A 24,596-nucleotide genomic window follows, 5' to 3' on the forward strand; every position below is an offset into this window, starting at 1 on the left:
TAGAATAAAATACTCTGATATGAATATTTATTAATATCGTTGTGAAGTTCAAATATTTTGACATACTTTTTCACATAATGTTTACATTTTTGATGGCTGACACAGATGGGATACAGTATGATGATCTTTATGAACAATTCGGATATCCAAATATTCTATACATTTGTGTATTCTGTAGAACGGTAATCTGGGAACATTTCAAGAAGGAAACAGTACAAACGAATCCGTATGCATTGTGTTTATTTTTATTTGGTCTTCATTTACAAAAACATGCACAGTAAACAGATTTTCCCAGACATGCGTAGTACTGCCTGAAACAGTACGTTGGTTACTATTTCCCATAAGTCCCACGTTACGAAAGTCCGTATTGATGCTGGGACTACATTATATTGTTACTATTTTTTGTTGAAATATTTTTACGTAAACAAAACATTAATTGTGGAGATTTAATGATCAGATAACTGTTGTCAATTAAGAAAGGCACTCCTTTAAGCTTCAAATAGAGATTGTTTCTGCCATTATTATATTTTTAACTCTACTTCAAATAAATAAAACAATAATACTTTTTATTTAGTTTCAAATTCTATGAAATAGAATTGAAGGGTAGGTCTACAGTGAAGAAAAATTTTGAATGCATTCCAAGAAAAATAAATTTTGATTGCGACTACTTTTATTAATAAAGATTGTAGACTGTTCTTTATCATTATAAATTTGAAAACTTATACATTACTAAGTTGAGTACTGTTTCTGTTGCAGATATTTGTCGCTTCAGTATATTTTTATTGTTACATAACTTCAACGATACAAGGGTTTAATAGTTATTTCACAGAGATATGGTTAAAAGGACGTTTTTCTGAATACATGAGTACCGGTCATAAGGCTAGATTTAATGTTTAGGTTATGAGTTATGAATATCACATTAAATTAAAAATTTACTTGTTACGAGTATCTCAAAAAAAAAATTAAGAAATTATCTTAGTTTACGCATCGAAGTTCAGTTCCTAGAGAAAAGATTACAAGGAGATTGTTTACAAACTTAAGTCGTTCACGCCGGATAGGCGTGATAAGCGTAATATATCTGCAAAGTATCTACTTTGAAACTTAATTTGTTATTCAAAACGAACAAGTAGTTATTTCTATTTAACGGATACAAATTTAATTTACATCAGCCAATTAATATTTAATTAAATGGTTGAGTATTCACGGATGTTTGTCGGTAGTAAATGAAGATTCTTATTCTAATAAAGATGTCAGCCGTATAATCTGGACAGATAATTCTAATCTGTCTGCCAGTATATTTTTCATTACACTCATATGGAATCTGAGACTGAACTATTATATTAACCTTTCAGATATAGAATCAATTTTTAATATTTTGAAATGCAGCAATTCCTGACTGAGTAAATTATTTCTATATAACAACAATAAAAACACGGGTTCAACAGTAGAGTTTAAAAGAAGTTATGAAATTTGTTTCCCTAAATACTTTGAAGACGAATGTAAATTATGAAATGGAATTATGCAGGTTAAATATAAATAAATAGTTAAATTGTTAATAAATTGTATAGTTGTTAATTGTAGGTTAAATAAATAACATTTTATCAAAAAATCCTATTTGTAATTTTTTTTACAGTTATGAAGCGAATCACAAAGATTCGCATTAAACTTATCGATAATGATAAATTTGACACTACTCTCAGTTAAACCTCAGCTACGCTACGTACTCTCCCGGTCCAGTATGTTATTGTGGACATACGAAATTATAAATCACTTTTATGTTGCAAGTAAAATATAATACATTTTTGATCAAAGAGCAGTAGTTTATTTTGAGGACAGGATTAAGAAAGTATTTTGAAGGCCCTTTAATTTTACTTTTTTCAATTTCAATTAATTAATCGAAATTAAGGTTTGCAGTTATTGTTCAGAGATCTGTTCATTAAGTCAATCATTTTAAATTACCGTTTACTATAATGACTGATCTAATCGAAGAAAAGTGTACGACGACTGGAATTTTAAAACAACCGGCCGAGAAGGAAATTCCATCTTGGAAACATCATGATCTACGATAAACGGCTTCATAAGTAATTACAAAGACATTTCAATTGTAATTAAGATTTCATAGCATTAAAATAAAATGTAGAGTTTTTTCAATATACATTACCTACTTTCTTAGAAGACATACATACTTTTGTATAAGAAAACACACTTGAGATGTATGAAAACTGAAATAAGAAGAAGAGTAATTTTGGACCTTAACATCATTATACGAGTATTTCATAGTATTCTGTTAATTTGACAATTACTTCGATTTAACTTTTTTTTATATATGTACTTCATCAGAAATTGATTTAGGTATGAAACAGAACCTACATTAACGTTGCAGTAATTTCTGCCTTTTTTCCATTTTCAGTAAAAGAAAAGAAGAAAAAGAAAAATGTTGAATTGAGATTCTCTGTAAAGAAATTGGCTTAGGTAAAAACAAGGATTCATGCATGCTACATGGGTGGTCGCACTGTATAGCTTAACGTTAAGTGTATGTGTAGATACACACATATATATATATATATATATACGTATTCCAACATTGCAGAAATCTTGCAGCACGCTACGATACGGTTTCTGCAATGATTATAAAAACCAGCAAAACTAATAGAATTATAAAACTATTTCCTTTTTTGTGATCAAAAGTATGCAAGGATTTTTTTTTCTAGAATATATTTATATTTTTAGAGTTTTCTTGTGCGTACTACCCTCATAAATTTTAATTACGTTTAAATGTAATAAATTTATAGACATTGATTGATTCGTATGTTATTTTTGACGTTCCCAACAACAAAAAAAAAAATTAATATAAATAAATAAATATGTGTAATATAATACTTTCCTGAAATATATGGTTACCGTAAGCAGCTATATTCGAATACTGAGTGAACTTTACGGAATTGTTTAATGTAATTTAAATGAATAAAAGATTACGATTTGATGTAAAACTAAAAATCTAAATTTTCCAAGTCAAGCTACCGTAAAACGTAGTGCTATGACTGGATTAATCTACATGAATGGAATCATCAGCTGATATGTAAATCTGAGATGACAGTGATAAGGTATAAGTCAAGATAAAAATTTATGGAGGCCAGTTTCTTGCTGTCTGAAAAAATATAGGTTACAATGATATTGAAATTTAACCAGATTAAAGCACGTGCGAAAAATCTGCCGCACTTTCCTCCGTACACTAACTCATATGAATTCATAGTTATAATGACAAATAATATTTGTCACTAGGTTAATTTAAAAAAAAAAAAATTAATCGCTCATACGTTCATAATGATATTTCTTTGTACCATACGTATTGAAGGAGTTACACTGCTTCAATACTGATTCAGAATAATAACAAATTAATGATGCATTTTTAAATAAAGATAAAATAATATAGTCTAAAATTAAAAAAAAAAAACTCAAAGTTTGTTACATTTTATTAAGTTTGCTGAATTTGATAGTGCATTTTGGATATATGAAGAAAAAAGTTTTGATTTTTAAAGATATATCTGTCGGTTAAAATCCTAGAGTGCGAAGAGTGTTTTGGAAACTTGAGTATTTTAATGTAAATAGGTTATTATTTGTCCGTTCTTTTCAATTGATTTTGTAAACAAACATCATTATCCTTACTTTATTTTTCCTCCGTAGTTCATTTTTTTATGTAAAAATTAGGCTATTTCTGATTTCAGTAAGTTCGAAAACTTACCAGCAATCCTGCTGAAGTTTCCTAGATATACCCTGTTGGTTTTAAATTTATAAATATTTTTTAAAAAAAATTCCTGATAAAAATTTTTTATGTTATCGTTATTCATTTCTTAAATAATGTTTTTCATTATGATATCAAGACGCAGAATAGGATGACTTATTATTGCCTATAATGAAGCTCAACTTAATATTAATAATTTTCAAAAATGAATTGTTAAAAATACTCAGACGCTTTACTTTTTTAACAACGAAGAGAATTTTTAATAAAATACTGCAAATTTTGCTGTTATGAATACTGAGAATTATTATGCTACGCAAAATTTCTAATAACAAGGACATAAAAAAAATTGTGTATATTACAAGTATTTTATCTAATTGTTAATATCACAAGAATACTGTTTCTAATTAATCTATTCTCGCTTGAATTAAGCAGTTATTTGTCTAGCATCTTTCATCGTCTAACATTATTGTAGAATGTAAAATAATATTAAAAAGATACAGTGGATGCTACATATTGTCAATTTGCTTTCTATGGTAGATCAGAACGGCTAAATGTTTTGTACTTCTATCGTAATAATTTAATGTTTTCAAACGATTTTATGAATTAGATTTTTGTTATGCCTTTCTGAAGTACATACATACAGTATACGCGTTTTATTATTTGTATAATCTTTGCTGTTCTAGAATAGAGGTAATAACGGATGCACGGCAAACAAGAAATCAGGAGGTTTGATTGGTTTCCCGGAGCAAGTACAATATCGAGTTTTTGGTAACCGTGACTGCGTACCGCCCGAGTGGGAGTATGTATTTCGAACAGTAATTATTTGCGTTTTTTGTTACCCAGTAACTTTTGAACGATTTCAGTTCCGTTTTTTTGAAACGGTTTGTTATCCGGTAAGTAAGGATCTTAGCTATTTAATTACCCAAAACTGTATTCTATTTTTTATTTAGTTTTTCAAGAGATATAATTTTGATGAGAGCTCTCCGTACGAACATCCTTGCTGCCATTACGCTAGCGATATTCGTCGCAAGTAAGCGTCATTTCTTGCGTGGTCGTAAACCAATTCATACATACCGACACATTTATCGCCAGATTTAAAAAAAAATTATTTTTGTTGCAATCGGCCTGTTTCAATTTCGTAAAGTGATATTTCACTTCTGTAAATCTTCATTGCAAACTCCCAAACCTCCTGATTTCTTGTTTACCGTGCGACCGTTATTAAAAAGATTTTTTAATAATAAAAAATCAAAAGCTGTCAAATAAAAAATAAACGGTACATCAGAAAGGTTTTGCGTTCTGATGAACGCAAAACAGAAAGGTTCTGTTATACGCGTTATGTGTAACGACTATTTTAATTTATCTGATTAAACATAATGCTTTGAATGAATAAGCTTATTTTCATTAGAAGTTTTTTTTAATAGCAAATAAATAATAGTAAATAAATAAATAAATGAACTGTTTAACCGTCGATAATTTTTAATATGTTACGTATTCTTTGTTCGTTTATCAAATGGCGTAGACAAACAAAAAGCTGGTTTAATCCGAGAAAGACGTGCTTGTTTTTACGTATCAAGGTCATTTAATAAATAAGAGCATGCAGGTTCTTAAATAACCCGTTATTTAAGAACAAAGTACGCACCTAATTAGTTATGTATAGAAAAGAGTATGATTTTTACTAACGGAACATGAGGAGTAGCCACGATAACAAACGGGAAGGAGTAAATCTAAAACGTCAGCTGTAAAGGTTAAATACCCGAGAACAATAAAATAAAATTCCAGCGCTCTAATACGCATTCGTATGTTTATATTTTAACCGAATTTTAATACGATTATCCAGAAAACAAACTCAACTTTAATACTTGTTCTTCGATCTCTGCAATATTATATAATTTATTAGTACAAAAGTCGGAGACGTCGGACATTTGTTAACATTTTTTTAAATATAATACTGAAAAGAAACTTGGCTTTGTTTTTATGAAACATTCCATCTTAATGCTACGTAGTTTTAAAAGAGCTTATCGGACATTACAAGTAAACATTTTTTTTATGGATAAGTCACAGTTATTTGTCTAAAAGATTATTAACTTAAATTATAACTCGTTTGACACTTGCTAATGGGATACGCATTAATTAAAAATTCAATTTGTATTCAATTAACTTACATTTATTCCACAAAATTAAAAAAAGAAAAATTAAAAAAGCTTGCGTAAATTACGCGATAAAAAATTGTGCAGTAATTTTTATTCAATAAACCACTGATCAGTGATTTACCATTAAGTCACTAATTATTTTGTCTATTTTTAAACAAGCAGGATTTTTAACAGGGAAATTGCAGTGTTAGCGTGGAAATCGTATTACCAGGGATATATTCCTACATGATGTAACACAATGTAGCAGCAGCTGTAGCGAAGTTATTCAACAATCATTAGTAACAGATAGATCATGGGTTTTTACTGATGTTTTCTTGTCATTGATGTTTATTAATGAGGTTGTTCTACACAATAGTGACAAGTTTTTATTAAAGTTTGCTCTTTCTTAGTACGTAGTGTGATCTGAGTATTTTGTTTACTGTTTCGAAAGAAACTCAATTAGCTTCTTTTGTAACAATTTTACTCTTATAATCTCTTTTTTCATGTAATTTTTGTGTTTAGGGATTTTTTAATTTTTCTTTTGAATTCTAGATAACATTTTTCTACGTGTGTAAATGCAGAGCCATTTATATGTGTTAGGTATTTTATTATGTTTGCATTTTAATTGTCAACTGACAAGACATTTAGTTACGTGAAAAAGATATATCTTTGTTGTACAGGGGTGATCAGATATGTTATAGAAAACACAGAATCAGCTATGGTAGGTTTTATGTGTAGTTTGATTATATACTTTCTGACTGTTTTGATGCGGTAGAGTCAAAGAAGTTGAGTCTTCTGGTTTGTTGATATTCTGCAGTAGAAAATGAGTGTAGTTTGGTGATGAATAGAAGTAATGTATAAAATTTCCTTGCGTTGCACTTTTTTTTCGGACATCGACATAACTCGAAATAATACCAAAAAAACGTGCCAAAAAAAAAGTTTAGTTGTTTTTCATTTTGCAGGACACGTATATTTTTAAATGTAAAAATATTTCAGCCAGTAGATTTAGAATAAATGAACGTTTTTCACGTTTACGTAGATGTGAGGAATAAGTGTATTACTGCATGTGAAATAATTTTGATAAATTACAACTTGTATTGGAATTATTTCAGATATGTGCTTTTCCGTTGTTTCATGTACGTTGATGGTTTCAGGTTCAGGAATCTTTGATTTCAAAGGATGTGTCAGAGATAAATCAATTTATCTCAGACTTTATATCTCAGTTTTATAAGTAACGTGTAAATCTATTTTAATGTTTTGTTCCCTTGTAAGAATGATTTTTATAAATAATCTTCATAAATTTATAACTTATATCGGAGTTATTTCAGTTTTATGTTTTTCCAATGTTTCACTTTTGTTTTTGCACGTTGTAACGATTTTGTTACTTTCTATTTATTTTTGAGGTGATGCTTTATATTAAGTTTCTATGCTGCAACGCGTATCTTTTTCATATGGTGATTTTATCATTTGTCTGTTCTTCGGTGAATGTTTTAATTTCTTGCATAGATTTAAAAAAAGTACACGCATATGCGTTTGTGCGCACGCGCAACATACACACATAAAGGTATAAAACATGAGCAAGTAAATAAAACAAGTAGAACTATAGGGATATTTAGATTCCATACTAACAAAAGACTGCAAAAATAAAAACTAAGTCAAAACGTGAATAGTAATGGATAAGGAAGATGGCACAACGATGGCGTTAAAAAATAAAAGATAGTCATGCAATAAGATGAAGTTAAAATTGAAGAGGAGTGTTGTAAAAAGTTGTATTTTGAATGTACTTCTGTATGAGTGTGATTTATGGAGACTAAAAACAAAAGAAAAAATGGAGGTATTTGAAATGATGGCATGGAGGTGATTGGAGAAGAGTAAACGAACGAACACGAGTAACTGTTCTTGTTACTGAAAAGTTAATGAGAATAGAAGCTTAATTAAAACGATACAGGGCAGGAAAGCTAAGTGCCTGGAATTTATCACGAGATGGTTGATTAAATTAGTTCAGCAGGGTGAGTAGAAGATGAAAAAGAGGGACTGGAAAAAAGTAACAATTACGAAAAATTTAGAAGGAAATGTGATTATGACAAGCTCAAAATTTTAGCTGGAAGTAGAGAAGGATGAAAAGCATGGTGCAAGGGATCTGCCTCAAGGCAGATGCAAATTATGATTATCTTGCAATACGAGGTCTGTAAATAAAGTAATGAGATTTGTTCAGAAAAACTTTTTATTTACAACACAATTATAAATGAACTCTATCACCTTTGAAATTGTTTCCTTGGAAAGCCACGCAACATTTCAAACGGATTTCCCATTCTTCATAGCAGTGTTGGAACTCAGAAACCGGAAAATCCTACAGATGGTCGGGTACATTTAAAAAAAATGTTTTCTACTGTTCCAAAATGGTGTTCTTTGAAATGTTTTTTTAAAGTCGGGAACAGGAAAAAGTTGCAGGGACTCAAGTCAAGTGAATAAACTGGTTGAGGAACTACAGAAATGTTTTTCTTTGCCAAAAACTAATTAAGTGAGAATGCAGTGTGACAAGGTGAACTGTCATGATGCAGCATCCAGTTGTCTTTCAACTGTTGGTCTCACGCGGGCAACTCTTTTCCGCAGTCTTTCAAGAATTTCTCGCTAAACATTTACAGTCTGTCTTGTAGGCAAAAACTCCTTATGGACAATGCCATTACTATCGAAGAAACAAATTAGCATGGTTTTCATTTGATAATTTTTGCTTTTTTGGGATGTGGTGAGTTTGAAGTGTGCCACTCCTTGCTGTGGCGTTTTGTTTCTGGGTCGTATTCAAATATCAAAGATTCATCACCAGTAATAAAATTTTTTAGAAAACCAGGATCAGTTTCAATTCGTCCTGGAAGATCGCGGCACACTTTCTCCCTGTTGTTTTTCTGTTCAACAGAGAGGTTTTTCGGGATCAAATTTGCACAAATGTTTTTCATGTTCAATCCGTATGTCAAAATTTGTTGGATTGTGGTATGGTTCAAATTCAATTGTTCTGCAATCACTGTGACAGTTAATCGCCGGTCGTACCGTATCAAGTCTGTGATTCGCTCAGCACTGTCGTTAAAATGCTTTAAACCAACTAAAAACTTGTGCTCGTGATAGAACGTCATCATATACCTTTTCAATTTTGTAATCGTTTCAGTAGCATTCTCACAGAGTTTAATACAAAACTTGATTGCACACCGTTGCTCATAATTAGCATCACTAAATTTTGTAACGCACAACAAAAACTCGTTTCACGAAAAGTTTGTTAACGTCTCACGTGGCAACAGTAAACAAAAAATATTAATACTTTATATAAATCAGCTGTTAATATAACAACATGTTTACTAGTAACTTTACAGTGGCTTTGTTTTACAGCCAAAACAAAAAAAACAAGTCTCGTTACTTTATTTACAGTTCTCGTATGTAAGCTATGTGTGTATATGTTACATAAATAACCTACTAATTTAATAAAGTTTGTATTTTTTAAGTTATTGCTTGGAAAAACAATATAATTTTATTAAAAGCAGTTGCCATTAAGAATCTTTCTCAAATAGTCAAACGAAAAAAATTCTCTGTTACGGCTCTTTATTTGAAGACGAACCTTTAACGTAGCCTAACTTGGAAGAATTATGAAAAATGTGCCAATGCATTAATAAAGTGAAGTCAGAGTCTTACTAGGACTCTTACTATCCTTAATGTTTAATATTGTAATTTATTTGTTTTGTAGGAACTCAGAATATAATTATTGATTTTCACGTATCAATTTTACTGAAAATTCAGCTAATTTTAATGTGTTATTGTACACACAAGATAAGGAAAAAATATTTCTCTCTAAAGAAAGAGATCGTAAATTATTGTATTTGGCAGAAATATACTCTTAAATTGCACAGTTCTTATTTATTTTTCTGCTGGTAATCGTTCTCTTTGCTCCACTACAATAACATACTTCTATCACTTCATGTATCATACAGCGGATCTAATTTTCCTGGGAAATGAAAAGTTTTCCTTATCTCTTGTCTTAGTGAAAGAAATTTATTGCGCTGTCATTCGTTACCTACTAACAACGTGGTTTTTTTTTAACAAATATTTGCACTATATTTTAAACAAACTAGGACTAACTTGAATTTGCATACTATGGAAATTTAATCTGTTTCTAAACAGCTATTTTCAGTAACCTACAGATTGTGTGTCAGAAAGTAAACTGTATAGTACATAGTATAAATTATTGTTAGAAAATACTGATTGTTAGAAAATCTCTCCCATAACTTTTTTTTATTTATAAATTTCTCATATCACGTGAACCTAGATCACAAAGCAGTGTATGCCTGAACAAGTTATTTACATGATTGAAGGACATGGTTGTCCAGAAATATCTAAACTTTAAATCACAAAATTAAGTTTTTCTAAACAACGGTAGAATATTGCATGAAATTATAGTACACTTGCTGTACTTTTAAAAAAATGCTCCGTTAAATAACTAACTTTTATGTTATTCCTCCTGTTGTGGCGATATAATCAGAAAACTGACTTAAACTTGTGACGTCTCTCACCATTCTTTTTTATGACACAATAATACTAAATATCATACAGCAACGAAAAATGTCCATTCTGAAATTAAAAACGGTCGAAAAAATTGTAATTTAAATCAGTCTGCATTCTTCGGTCATTCAAGACAAACAATCAGACAGAGTAGAATTCTGTTGTATTTCAGATCTAAACGGAAAATAATAGAAGAAATTTTGCAGAGAAAATGTTATTGGAAATATTGACCATGGGATTTTTCCTGCGCTTAATTCAATGAATTTAACAATGATTTGTTCCTACAATTTTTAAATTTTTAGAAAAATATTTACCGATTACATGAATAGATACTCACCATATGGCTGAAGACCGTTATTAACCCGTTAATTTTTATCCTTTCGGCAGATTTAAAAAAAAAAAACTTCCAAAAGGAATATATTGACTATTTATTACTCTAATTTCTTTCTCTGCATTGCGTATCAATTGTTACCGCCAGGTAGTTTTTAAGTAATTTTTCACCATCAAAGTTAAATAATTAATTTAATGACTCTGACTGTAGGAAATACCACATTAATTATAAGAATAATATTAATAAAATTAAGAGGGAAATGCCGTAGAAAAATTTTATAAAATTATTAGAAACTTAAGAGAACTTATTTTTAATATTTATATTCGTATTTAAAAATAAGACGTGAGTTAACTGGTGAAAAAAAAAGATAATTTAATCACAATATTCAAACAGGTTTTTGATGTTCATTTTTGTCTAAATACATGTCACTAAAATCACTCTTATTACGATATTATTAAATCAGATTTAATTGATGAACAGTTCGTTACCCTCCAAGTTAAAACGTAATAATATATATATATATATATATATATATATGTGTGTGTGTGTGTGTGTGTGTGTGTATATATATATATATATATACACACACACACACATATATATATATATATATATATGTATATGTAAACGGGATTACAAACAGTCTTTTCTTAAATCCCTTTTTATAGTTTTACATTTTTATAAAACTGTCTAGGTTAGTAAGAATTTTGATGAAATTTCTCTTTTATTTTTAACTGTTGTTGTTAATTAATAGTTAAAGATATCACTGGTTAAAAATTTTAAATGTTAAACTAAAGATAGAGATAAGAACTTAAATTCAAAAACGCATTTGTAATTAAATTTCAAATTTGATTCATAATTAAGGAAATGAAAAACTTTGCTAACTGCTAAATTGCAAGATGCAGAAGAAAAGTATTTATGTAATTTTTATGTTTTAAAAGATGCATAGCAGATTTAAGTTTAGTTGGGAAAAAAAAAGTATGCATAGTTAGTATCAATCTAATCTTTACATTCCTTAATTAAAAAAAGAAAAAGAAACAGTAATAGCAATGTTTGAACCTTTTGAAAGTAGAAGTAGAATTTATTATCAAGAATTTTGAATCCTGGAACACACTGAGTTTTGAGCCTCATCTAAAAAAAATTAAACTATAAATCTTTTACACATATCTCGGCCTAACTCAATCTGTCTGTCAAATTCAAATTTCTAGAATACTCTTTAATAAGAATAGGAGAATAGGAGAAATGACAGTTTTAAAATAGCCAAAGATAGTTTAGCGTTAACAAGAATCCTGTAACAGCTTTTCTTTGATAAAAAAATAGACTTGATTTAAATATACTATCTAAAGTTCAAGAATGACCTATAATTATTGAAGGTTTTGAGGAAAGCTACCTCCTTCATCAATATACAGCTGCACGATAACGCGTAGAAGTGTGTATATTGCATTATTAAGTGTGTATAATATTATACTAAAAGTTACGATTAGAAATTCGAACGCAAGTATTATAAGTGAGTTAACAGAAATCGTTTTCTTTTCAAATTTAATTTTGTTTTATAGTCAATTAAAAACTTTATTCTACTTCTTCATCTTGTCTTTTTAAATAATTGAGATCAGATAAAAATGTTGTACCCTATCGAGTTATATATATATAATCATTTATGTAATTCATTAGTCGGAAGGTAGTGGACATCTCCAATGTTAATATCATTTGATGTAAAAAGCTCTGATTAGGTCTCATTGGGATAAAGGTTGTAGAGTTGATAACCATGTTTTTTTTTAAAACAATGTCTTGCTATGTTATGTTCACCAAAAATGGTGATCCTTCGACATCAATAATACAAAGAATAAGGTAATCAAATACGTATATTAACTTATTTTTGAAATGGGACGAATTTACAAACAGATCCTTCAGCTAAACCGTCAATAAATTTTTTAACTGGTTTTACTGTAAAAAAAAAAAAAAATTAGTTAAAAGCTTATGTAGATGTAACGTGTACACGTTTTTATCTTTCTACCTACCTACCTAATAACAGTATATAATTAATAATAATTGTTCAGAAGATTTGAGGTTTAAACTATTGTAATGAATACCAATTCTGGAAGAAGAACCAAAATTTACTTCACCGATTAGAACTTAAAAATAATTAAGTTTATGCCCTGAGCGATGACTTCATCTTCTTGAAAAGGCATAGGATTGGGCATGCGGTGCCATCTCATTTACAGTTATCGGCTCGGAAGGGTTGATGGAACCCGAAACTCATTTAAACTTTCTTGTTTGCTAAGATGAAAAATTGTAACGGTCTCTTCATCTTCATCGTGGGTAACCCGGGTAATCATCCGATAGATCAAATATAAACCGTTTGAACAACCGCTATCACGGGGCTGAAGAAAACTCGGGTATTTAACTAATTCTCTAATTCAAAGGCATTCAAACACTAGAGAAACTTACGTCACGATTAGTAAATTATAAACGAGTACTTGATAGAAAATGTTTAGGATATATGAAGTAAGAATTCAACGTGGAAGGCTTAGGCCTAGTGATATCCCTTTACTTCACATACATAGGACTTAATGGGACTTCTTGATATATAAACAAAAAAAGATCAATAACTTTTCGAGATTTATGGAGTTAATTAACTCAATATAAATATTCTTTTTGAATATTTTAATACGTTTGACATGATTGCAGGTCGACTGTAATTAGTGTACCTAAATGATCGAATTAGGCGACTCGCTTGTTCCACCATCAAAAACATAAACACCTCATTATACTTTCCTTGATGTTTCTTCACATTCACTTTCAGAGTTGACTTTCAGAGAACTGTAATTATATGTAATTAATGGATGTCGTGTACTAGTGAACTTGATGTTATAAATAATCTATTAACGGCAAAACATCAGATCGTTGAAAAATTTTATATATTTATGCTTTATATAAAATCTTGTAACTTATATACAAAATTTATTCACATATAAAACTAAAGTACGGGAAGATATAGTTGTCACTACGATCTAAATTAAAATGTTTTAGATGTGATTCATTTCTTTAAAAACCTAGAAAGAATTTTATGATGGGAAGCCGATGGTGAGAGGTAGAACGGACGGGTATAAACACAAGTACTGGTCGGGGAGTACTATTTTTACCAGACGTCTATAAAAATTAATTTAGAGCAAGTCTCGTTTACGTTTCAAGCGATACTTACAACCGTTTGCCCAGACAAATAAAAAGCGACTAGAACCAGTAAAGTCGTCAGTGAGTGAACCCATGAGCGACTGTTTTCGTATTTTAAAACTTTTCTTTACGGGTGCATTTTTAGTTAAAACCGTTTAATATATCATAACCGAAATATATTGTTTGGAGATCTCGAAAATCAGTAATTACAATAAACACTGAAATTAAGATGAATTAAATTTTTAATAAAAGGTAAAAATGTTATTATTACTTAATACTTGAATAAGGGGCACTGCAAATAATAGATAATAGAAACAATAAAAAAGGAAATATCTAAAAAAAAAATTGTTCTTATTTCGTGATCAGAAATTTTTAAATCTACTAGACAAAATTTTTTCTTTCCTTATATTTAATTTTACTTTTTTAAAAATTTATTTCATTTAAGAAAAATCTTGAACTGAGGATGTGTGAAGAATGCTATTTTACTTAAATATACGTATTTGTGTGTAGTGGTAGATTTTAACCGATAAAACTGTTTCACTTTCAGATTAAATTATATTAGAAAAAATCACGTAAGACAAAATAAATCGCAAGGAACGGATGTTGTACGGGACAGTGGAATTATAATGAACGAGTTAATGCTTAAATTCAAAAATTGAAAATAATTATTCTGTGTGAACTAATGCCGTACCAGATATCCCTTCCACTACAATTTTAATACATTCGTACATACAATTGAAGTTTTAAATTCAAATTATTATGTATCATTGAATAAATAAGCTCTTTAAAGTGAAGTTAATTTAACAGTTTCAGTTAATTTGGCTTGACTTCTGAGCTTTTTAACTTCCAAGATTTTACCTCCAAACAGAAATAAATTAAACGGGTTGGCATACCAGTTATTTCGAAAATCTGATAAAATTTAACAAATTGCTCAGAAAATTTACGTGTAATAAATCTGAATATTTTGTTACGCAAATTTTCGAACTTATTTATTTTAAATACACACAGTGTTGTAATGAAAATAAGCTTATGCTAAAAAAATTAAAAACAAGAAAATTAACTTTGTTTTTTATGTTTATTATGTTTTTAAGAAGTCCCATTATTGTAAGAAATTTACTTGGAACATATTATGATATCGCTTAAATAACATGCGCGCAATTCATAGATATTGAATTAGCGGTAAATTTAATCTATTAATAAATAAGAAAAGTAAATGTCAGACAGATTTAATCTACATTTTAAACCCCCTCGATTTCAGAAATTTCTTATTTTTACAAGGCAGTGAGAAACTGCCTAATAAACTTTTTTGCATGCTGACTAGTACCTAATAAACCGGTCACCGAGTTTAAAAATCTGTAATCCGAAGATTTCTGAATTAAACTGAATGTATGCGAATGTATGATATACGTTTGTGAAATAAGAACGAATTCTAAATAGATTACATTTCCAACAATATAATGATGAAAATTGGATATTTTTAAAATACACAAACAGATTGTGTAAATATTTTAATTTATCGTGTGAAAATCACACAGAAACAAATTATTTATATTATATAAATTATAAAAAAAAAAAAATAGTATAAGAAATTCTGAATGATGTACGGTTCGAAGTGTCCGTAGCTATGTACATAATCGAGTTAAAAGAGAGAGAAAAATGACATCTGTTTTTATACTAACATCGTGTTATTATTTATCTTGTACGATGTTATCCGACGAGAAATTACTAAATACATCCAAACAGAATGAACAAACAAAGAAGAAAAGAAAAGATATGTATAGAACACATTATTATCTCTCCGCTTAAAACCTTGTAAAAATGTCTGAAGTTGGAACTTCAGAAGTTATCTTTTTTTGACATCTGTAAAAAGAACGAGAATCAACAATATAATCTTTAATTAGTTCATCTTTATATACATGTTTTCTTTTCGTTTCCCGCTAAAAATATTCTTTTCCACCTAAAACTGTTAAGTTATAATACAGGAATTTCCTGGTCACCGAAAAAGAAATAGCACGTCAAAAAAGATTAAAAGTTCATAACCAAACGTTATGAAATTTTAGCCGATCGTAAATGAAATTTAAGAATATTTTTTTATTATAAAGAAATAATGTATTTTATTAATATTCCGACAATGTTTTTTGATTAAATAAGTATTAGCATATTCCTATTATTTCAGCTAAGGGAAAACATATCCACGAAAAAACTGCTAAATCTAAATCCCAACTTTATTCTTCCCTATGAGTAATGTGTTTATAAGTTGTAAGCGTACTTATTTTCGAATCGTGCTATTAGTTATTTTTTCGTTACGTGGCAACAGAAATAAGATCACAGTTTGATCATCGACCAGATTCTTTAGCCTTCTAACAGGGAAAGAGCTAAGAACGCATTACTTTTTATGGCTTTCTTTGAAGCAAATCTGTGACTATTAATCAGTACGTGACCCCCAAAGCGTTTCGAAAGAAGCAGGAGAACAGTAAGCAGAAGAAGAATCGCTAGAAAGAAAGAGACAGAAAATATTTTATATTTTAAAGCCGCGCATAATATTGTAGACATTCATAAACGTAAAATAACCTTGTAAAATACCTGTGTGTTATTACACAGGTATTATTCCCCAAAGCCATAAAACTTCAACAAATTGCCGCACCCTATTTTTAATCGCAAAGATGAGTTTATTATATCTAATTTGAACATAATTTATAACTAATGTTTTTATAATACGTGAGAACTTTTACTGATCGGTCGATATATCCAAACATTATGGCCCTTTCGTATCAAAGAAGTTACTTGTTAATAGTGTTTACTGAAGAGAAAATCACTGAAGTGAGTTAGTGTGTGTAATTAAAAATTGAGAGTAGTAAAGCGTATTCTGTTTAGAATAGTTATATAAATGAAACAAGAGCTACAGACATATATAATACTCAAAATAAATATTATGAATAATTTATAAAAAAATTATCGCAGGAATGTAACATAAATATGTTTTGGACTTAATGGGGAATCGTAGTGTATTTATAGATATTGTAGATAAAATATATTAATTTGCTGCAAAGCTATTAGAACAAATCGATTACAGATTATTGACTTTTAACATATAATTTTTAAAATTCATTAAAATCAGCGCACTGAATTTTACATTTTAAACAATATTTACATTTTTTTCTATGATTTAAAAAAAATATAAAACCTATAAAGAAGAAATTTTGGAAAACTGTCTAAATTAAAATGTTTATTTATAGAATCACATAATAAAAAAAATTACATCCTAGCCTTTTTTTTTTGACGGCGACAATTTATTTTTAGTTTTAGTATATACATTTAAAAGTCCTAGAATTTGTCCTAAATTTTGATAGAAATACCATAAAATCAATATGTTTGAAGACTACTCTATAATTATAATGTTTAATATGTTTAATCTATAATATAATATAAATATATTAAATATAATATAAATATGTTTAATCTATTCGTGTAATTAAAAAAAAAAAATCGTCTTGTGAGCTATTTTACTTGTCACGAGCCTAACAGAAAAAGTGAATTTATTAACGAAAACGTAAACATATTAATGAGGAACACATGTTTTAGCTAATATTGACTTTTATTTAATATTAAATTGTTTTAAATAATTAAATAAGCCAGATTTTTTATATATAGTTTTTCCTTCTTTATATAATTGAGGTAGAATTTTGAAATATGAGGGAGTAAAGGTGCTAAGCCGAAATTAGGTGGACTTTGTTCATCTGTCGAATACAGAGATGTGCTTTAATTAAATCTATATCCTGGAAAAGTTCTAGTCCATGATCCTTTAGGCTGTGTTCAAGACAGTTTATGAGTAAATGGTAATTTATATGATCAACCTTCAACAGTGATAATAATCGTAATTTTTTATGATTACAGGGAATTAGATAACGAAAATAACGGGTACGTTGCAATTCGTGAATTTAAATGAACTTTGTAGCTGGGAAATTACACAAGAAAACAATCTTCATTTCTACTTGCTTTTGTGATTCGTAGGTGGTAGTTTATAACGTTTAACTTTGAAAAAGTCATCGTTGACATGGCAACAAAAACTCTTGTTTTAGTGATTTATATAAGAAAGATTAATCTATGCCAAACCACCTGAAGGGAAGGAAAATCTTTTACATTAGTTTCGTTTGCTAGAACGTAGAAAAATCATATTTTCGTTTCTTTTCCTTAAAATTCTATTATTATTCGTATTTTTTTTTATTTCTAAGCATAAAGTTTCTGAATAAATATTATAAAATAAGTTTTTTTAATCAAGCTTGCTTATCCTTTGTTTACATTCTCTCATTCACAAGAGTCGTTCAAATATCAGCTTTTTTCTAGCGATTAATATTTATTAATCGGTTTTATTTAGTTAGCGTTTTTTATTTATTTTAGCAATGTTTTTCGGAGTTTTAAATTAAAAATATTTCATGAAGTTTGTTTATTTATTTTTACTTTCTGTCAGACTCAGCGTCTATAGTTTTCTCAAGATTGTGGTTGAGGAACAAGAATACTTTGTTAACACGCATTTCGATCCTTGCTAGATTAAGCTATTTTATTTGAGATTACCCTGAAATAGTCAGGCAGTCGTTCTTGTCTAATTTCAGGCCGATTATTAATAATAAGAAAGTACATTCTTCATTAAAACACTATTATTTGATTTGAAATTTTATCTAATAACTTTTGTAAAAAATAATTTTGGAAACAGATTTATACAGAATCTAATATTCAACATAAATATTTTATCATTAAAACGTACATTGTTTGGACCCATGGTAGTTAGATTTCACCTGTTCAATTATTGGGTTGAAAATTAAAAATAGACTAAAATAAAAACATCTATTGTGATTTATGCAAACTTACATACAGCACCCATTTAATTTATTGGATTTAAATATTCATAATTAGTATTATTTTATGAAGTTATTTCTGTATCAAAATAATCATATAATTTTAAATTTTACTTCGTTTTTCTGGGTGCTTTTATTATTTTTAATGTATCCATAAAATACTTTATAAAATATTTTGATTATGTTTTTAAAATTGAAATAAAACGCACTAATGTACATCGCTGATCCATTACCGCATCTTAAGCTAGATAATCTATCTTTTCATTTTTGTAATCATTTAAATTGTTTTTTATCTATTAGTATTTATATTGGATTATTTCAACATTGACAAGTTAAAAGTTTAAATCTCCTCTTGCTTTAGAGATTTGTAAGGTAGTATAAAAGAAGAGACCAACTTAGCCTCAAAACCATATTCACATCAAATATTAACGAAAAATGATAGAATTATATGAAATTATACCAGTTGACATTTGTATGGAATTGTAAGCTATAATCTACCTAAAATAATTTATAAACTGTCTGGACTTGGAGTTTAAATATATGATTTGGTTGATAAAGTGACACAGAAGCTTTGAAGCTTAAACATGGAATATGAAATTTTAGAAGCATATGAAAATTGCCACTTCTGACCGGGATTCGAACCTGGGACCTCCGGATGAAAGGCCGAGATGGCCTTTCCGCGATGACTACTTCGCTACGGAGATCGGCGGTTTGTTTACTTCGCGTGGCTACTTCACCGCGGTTTCTTCGGATATTTGTTTTAATAATCTATTAACGAAAAGGGAAAGTTATTAAAAATTATGAAAAAAATTCCTGCAAAACTGTATCTACTACCTCACTGAGGAGACTTCCACGTGCGGAAATGGTCCAGCCGTATAACACATCTATCTTATCAACATATCCATCTATCTTATCTCACCAATTGACTATAACGGGAGTCATCTTTGTTCTTTGAAAATCTATTTTGCTTGTAATTTGGATGCACAGGTCGTTGTAAGCAGATCCCTCGGCCGGTAACCAGATGTGCACTTGAAATTCATTGCCCTAAGGCAGAAAAACAGGAATGGTTTCAGCATCGGTAACAATAGAATAAAAACAATAAATTCATTACTTCCTGAAAATTATAATTACCTTCAGTGTTCCTTTGGAATTAAATATTCTTTCAATCCATAAGCCTGAAGAAGAAATTCTGTAGAAGAAGTAGTGATAATTTTTAACTATGTAAACTCAAATAACGTCCTCCGATTCAAGACTTCTTTTTTAATAAAATCACGTTAAAATTTAAACCTCTCCTTATTATTGATGTTCTAATCCTGTGAAATCCTAATCCGATGAAATTTTTTGTTAAAAAAATATATTCAGCGAACGAAGTAAAAACAGTAACGGATACACTAATTGAAATTCTTTTCATTTCTATGAAATTGGTAAAGATTCTATCTAATTTAATTATAATTTCTTGAAAGTTTTCGCCAAACTGCATTTTATAGAATAAATCACAAAACTGATTTCTCAAAGGTGTAAAATCCCGTTCAAATTCTATAAAATCTTTCCTGAAGAAAGTCAGTTCAAAATTAACTTTTCTTCAAAAAATTTCGCTAAAGTTCATTCTAAGCGTGTAAATAATAAAAAAATCTTTACCAAATGGCTTTGTAAGAATTTTTTTGAATACTGAGAGTCTATTTAAATTAATCCTTTGCTTCTTTATGGATCTATTTGCGCTGAATCACCTATTTATTTTCCTCTAACGAAATCATCATTTTAAGATTATTAAATGTCATATGATGATTATTTAATCATTATAACATTGATTTTATAAAAAAATTAGAAATTTCCAACCTAAAAAAGATTTTTTTGAAACTAGTGATTTACAAGATATTTAATAATTGCGAATTTATTTAATTGCTTACATGTACAAAGGGTTTTAAACGTACAAATTTTGTGATACATTCGCGTGTACTTCTTGTCTTTAATACGGCAATTTTGTTTTGTGTAAAGTTGCCAAATATAATCGGGCAAGTGCTTTCAAGAACTTGAAATTAAAGAGATGAAGTTTTGTTGTCACAATTTTACCTATTTGGTGCATTTTTATTCATTCTTCATAGCTCTGGAAATAAATATAAAGTAACGAGCATTCTCTAGTCCATATAATTTTTGCAAAAGATTTGTATCTAAATATATATAATTTTTTTTTAGAATGAAATGAAATTGTTCGTAGTAGTAAAACTATATATTTTTTTATCGATATATTTACATTGTTTAGTTAAAGGAACATGTATTTTTTGCTTTTTTTTGAACTGAAATCGTACAACATTCTGTTTCAGATAATGATTTTACTTGTGAATATTGTAAATATTTTTATTTGATAATATTGTAACAGTTTGACGAATGATTAACTGCTCAACGTAAACCTTCCTTTTTCCTGTCTAGCCTCCGGGAATTACCGTCAGGTATTACTTCAGAGGATGAATGAGGATGATATATATGAGTAAGTGAAGTGTAATCCTGTACAGCCTCAGGTCGACCATTTCTGAGATGTATGGTTAACTGACACCCAACCACCAAAGAACACCGGTATCCACAATCTTGTATTCACATCCGTAACAATAACTCCTTTTACTAGGACTTGAACGCTGGAACTCTCGACTTCGAAATCAGCTGATTTGCGAAGACGCGTTCACCACTAGACCAACCCGGTAGGTGCTCAACGTAAACCTAGTAATTTGTCATCCCACTCTATACTTCCTGAAAATCCTAATGCTAATCTAACAATAGAGCATTTGTTAATTTTCAACTAATAATTATTCGCTCCAAAAGTATATGTACATGTCAGAGAATCATATATTCGTAGTGGATGTTGATATTAGTAATGTAGGAGTACAGAATATTTACAAAGTGAGTACATTACTGGATAGTGTCCTATGTACATGTTTTTCAAATCAGACAAGGAGTAATTCACTATTTGAAATAAAGGTGCATTGTAAATTTATTTAATTAAAGAAAAAAAAAGATAAATTTTTGTTTACAGAAACAAGTTTTATTTCGCATATCAATAACAAGTTGCTACATTTAAACCTAATGAAGACATTTTTGTTTTTTAATTCGAAAAGAAAAAAGCTTATTTTATATTAAGATTACTTAAATAAATCCATTATAAGCACCGTTTGGATTCTCGGCTCAAGAATGATGTTTTCTTTTATTAATTCCTTCCAGCTTCCTCATACTTAATAACACATGTTTGAAATTATAAAAAAAACTAGATTAGATTAGAGTCTACTAGTGAACGCATAATCCTGATTAACTCACTCGTTTCAGATTGTTTTTCTCTCGCGATATAATCACCAAAAAAAAGTTTAAAACTTAGTTTACTTATGCCAATCTCCAGTTTAGCGGTGGAGATTTGTTTTATCTATTTTATATTAATTCTTTATTTAAGTCGAATTTAAAATCAACAATAGATTTTCCTAATCAGTTAAAGATTAACAGAACTATTTAAAGAGTGTTCTTTCATTATTTTTCTTTTCAGTAAAGCTCGTTATAAATAAATTAATTGTAACAACGAGTCAAATTAATTCAAGTCCATAGCTTTACGGCTGATAATAGAATGCCGATATACTTTATTTCTATAACATATAAAAACAGGAATTCTGTAAAAGTGTAATAAATAATGTAATTAAACAACGCCTTTTCCTCAGATAAAAGAGATTGTATTTTGCCTCAATTTATAAATAGATTATTTGACTGTAGTACTTTAATATTCATAAAATACTTTTTATTTTTTCAGATAATTAGTCATTTTGAATATTACTTACGTATTACTCAGGTTGAAAATTCATTATTTATAATTATTATTTATTACAATTTAAAATGAAAAAATAATGTTTTGAGAATTTTCTATTATTTTTTAAATCGAATTTAAAAAAAAACAATTATTTTAGTAACATTTATATTAACGATTTAAATTTATTAATTCATCAAAAACCTAATAAAAATCAATTTAACTTTACATAATCTGATAAATCATAATCGAAGTTATATCACTTGGAGATTGCGCTGGAAATGTAAGTACTACAAAAAAAAACACTATCAGAATTGTAAAACCTATTAAATTCTGTGTAAATTTTACGATAAAGATTATGCTTTAAATTAATGAAAGAACATAAAATGGTCAGGTATAACTTTTTAATAGTGACATCTTGGTTCAATTATTTTATTTAGTAGGGTTTCGTTGATTAGCCCTTTCAACTGCCATTAGAACTGGAGTAAACAGAGGATGCAAAATCTATTGCCCCGTCGTTACTGTTTAAGTCATTAAAGAGATATATCCTGTCAGCAGAATAGTAAATAATTATTATACGATCATTCAAGTGTCACTCTAGTAAGCCGTTAGATAAAAACTTAAATCCAATAATGTTGTTTAAAGGAAACTAAATAATTATTAAAACATTTTTGTATCGCAATGCGATACATTTTATCTGACGAAAGCCTATAACGATTGATAAGTTATTTCTTATTTTAGATTTAATTTATTACTGATCATTTCAGTAATTGTGGAAAACGATTTCGTTTCAAATGTAAATCAAACTAACATATCGGGCAATTACGAAAATCACATTAAATTAAAAATACCGAACTCTGTTTGTAAGGTATTATTTATTGCTAGATTTTGACGTAATTATAAATACATAATTACGTTACAATTAAAGTGCGTAAGTACAGTATTTGTTATCAATAAAGTACCGTTTATTGCCAAATACATTATATTTTTAAACATAAGATTGTTTTGAATGCGATAATTTGGTCTCTGTAATTATATATTACAATTTTTGTATGAGAAATTGAAGTCGGGAAACGACAAAATATATATGTGCATTTGTTTCTAGTTTTCACTGGATCCTCTGATTATCGCAAACTGCTTTTAAAAGTTATTCTTACTTTTTATTTCTAAATAAAAACCGTACACTTGTAACATTAAATTATTATTCCAACAGCATTAGTAATTAATAATTCCACGCGATTAATATTATTTATTAACTTTAGTAAAAACCGACTAAAAGAGAAACACTACAAAAATTAATACGTACATCTTTTTTAATGAAAATATTTTCCACTATTATTAATTATGTAAATACATTACATGTAATAGTATTTGGTTGAATTGTTTATAAAATTTCTTATATGAATTAAAATTTATTAGATAATAAAGCAGTGATAACACGCACCTGAGATCCTAAGTATGTTGGCGCCCCTCTCCGGTAACCCGGTCTGGGTTCCATGCTGACCACAGTTATAGGAACAACTGACAGTTAATGTTACTTCTGTGTTACCTTCAGGTAAAAAATTTCCCTTCTTTCTTCTATATTTCCCTCCTTAATGAAGATTCTTCCGGTAGAGGTGGAAGAGACTTTGAACTTGTTTCTTTTGACTGTCAAGGCCTGTGGAATATTATTCATGGTCGTGTAACTTCAGTTGTCGATTCTTTCCCTCCGCTACAAACACGTTTTACATTTGTCACAAATACAATAATCTTAATGTTGTCAACATTACAGTCACTTCTACTCTTGTTCTTCTTCATTTATATTTCAACTTTGTTGTAGAGGGAAGTTATAAAAAAAATTAGAAGAAAAAATACATCAAAACGTTGCTTGACAAGCAAAACAGGAAGGACCTATTAACTTCGAATTTTAATGATCCTATAAATTTTATAAAAAAATTGGTAATGCTCGGATACATTTTATATATTTTCTTTTAACTGATGATAACTTACCTTTTTTAGATTGTAGATTAATTACGACAAACTTCATTATCATTATTTGCAATAAATATTCATC

General features: G+C 28.7%; 1 protein-coding gene across 1 annotated transcript in view; it reads right to left on the reverse strand.

The window, feature by feature from the left end:
• Nucleotides 1-24,045, reverse strand: part of LOC142330835 (uncharacterized) — a 159,688-nt gene extending 135,643 nt beyond the window's left edge. Inside the window, exon 1 of the mRNA XM_075376295.1 lies at nucleotides 23,988-24,045. Coding sequence (XP_075232410.1) covers nucleotides 23,988-24,041 — 54 coding nt within the window. The 5' untranslated portion in view covers nucleotides 24,042-24,045. The remainder of the gene's footprint in view (nucleotides 1-23,987) is intronic.
• Between the last annotated feature and the right edge of the window lie 551 nt (nucleotides 24,046-24,596).

Source organism: Lycorma delicatula, chromosome 1, assembly GCF_047948215.1.
Source record: "Lycorma delicatula isolate Av1 chromosome 1, ASM4794821v1, whole genome shotgun sequence".
Classification (NCBI taxonomy): Eukaryota; Metazoa; Arthropoda; class Insecta; order Hemiptera; family Fulgoridae; genus Lycorma; species Lycorma delicatula.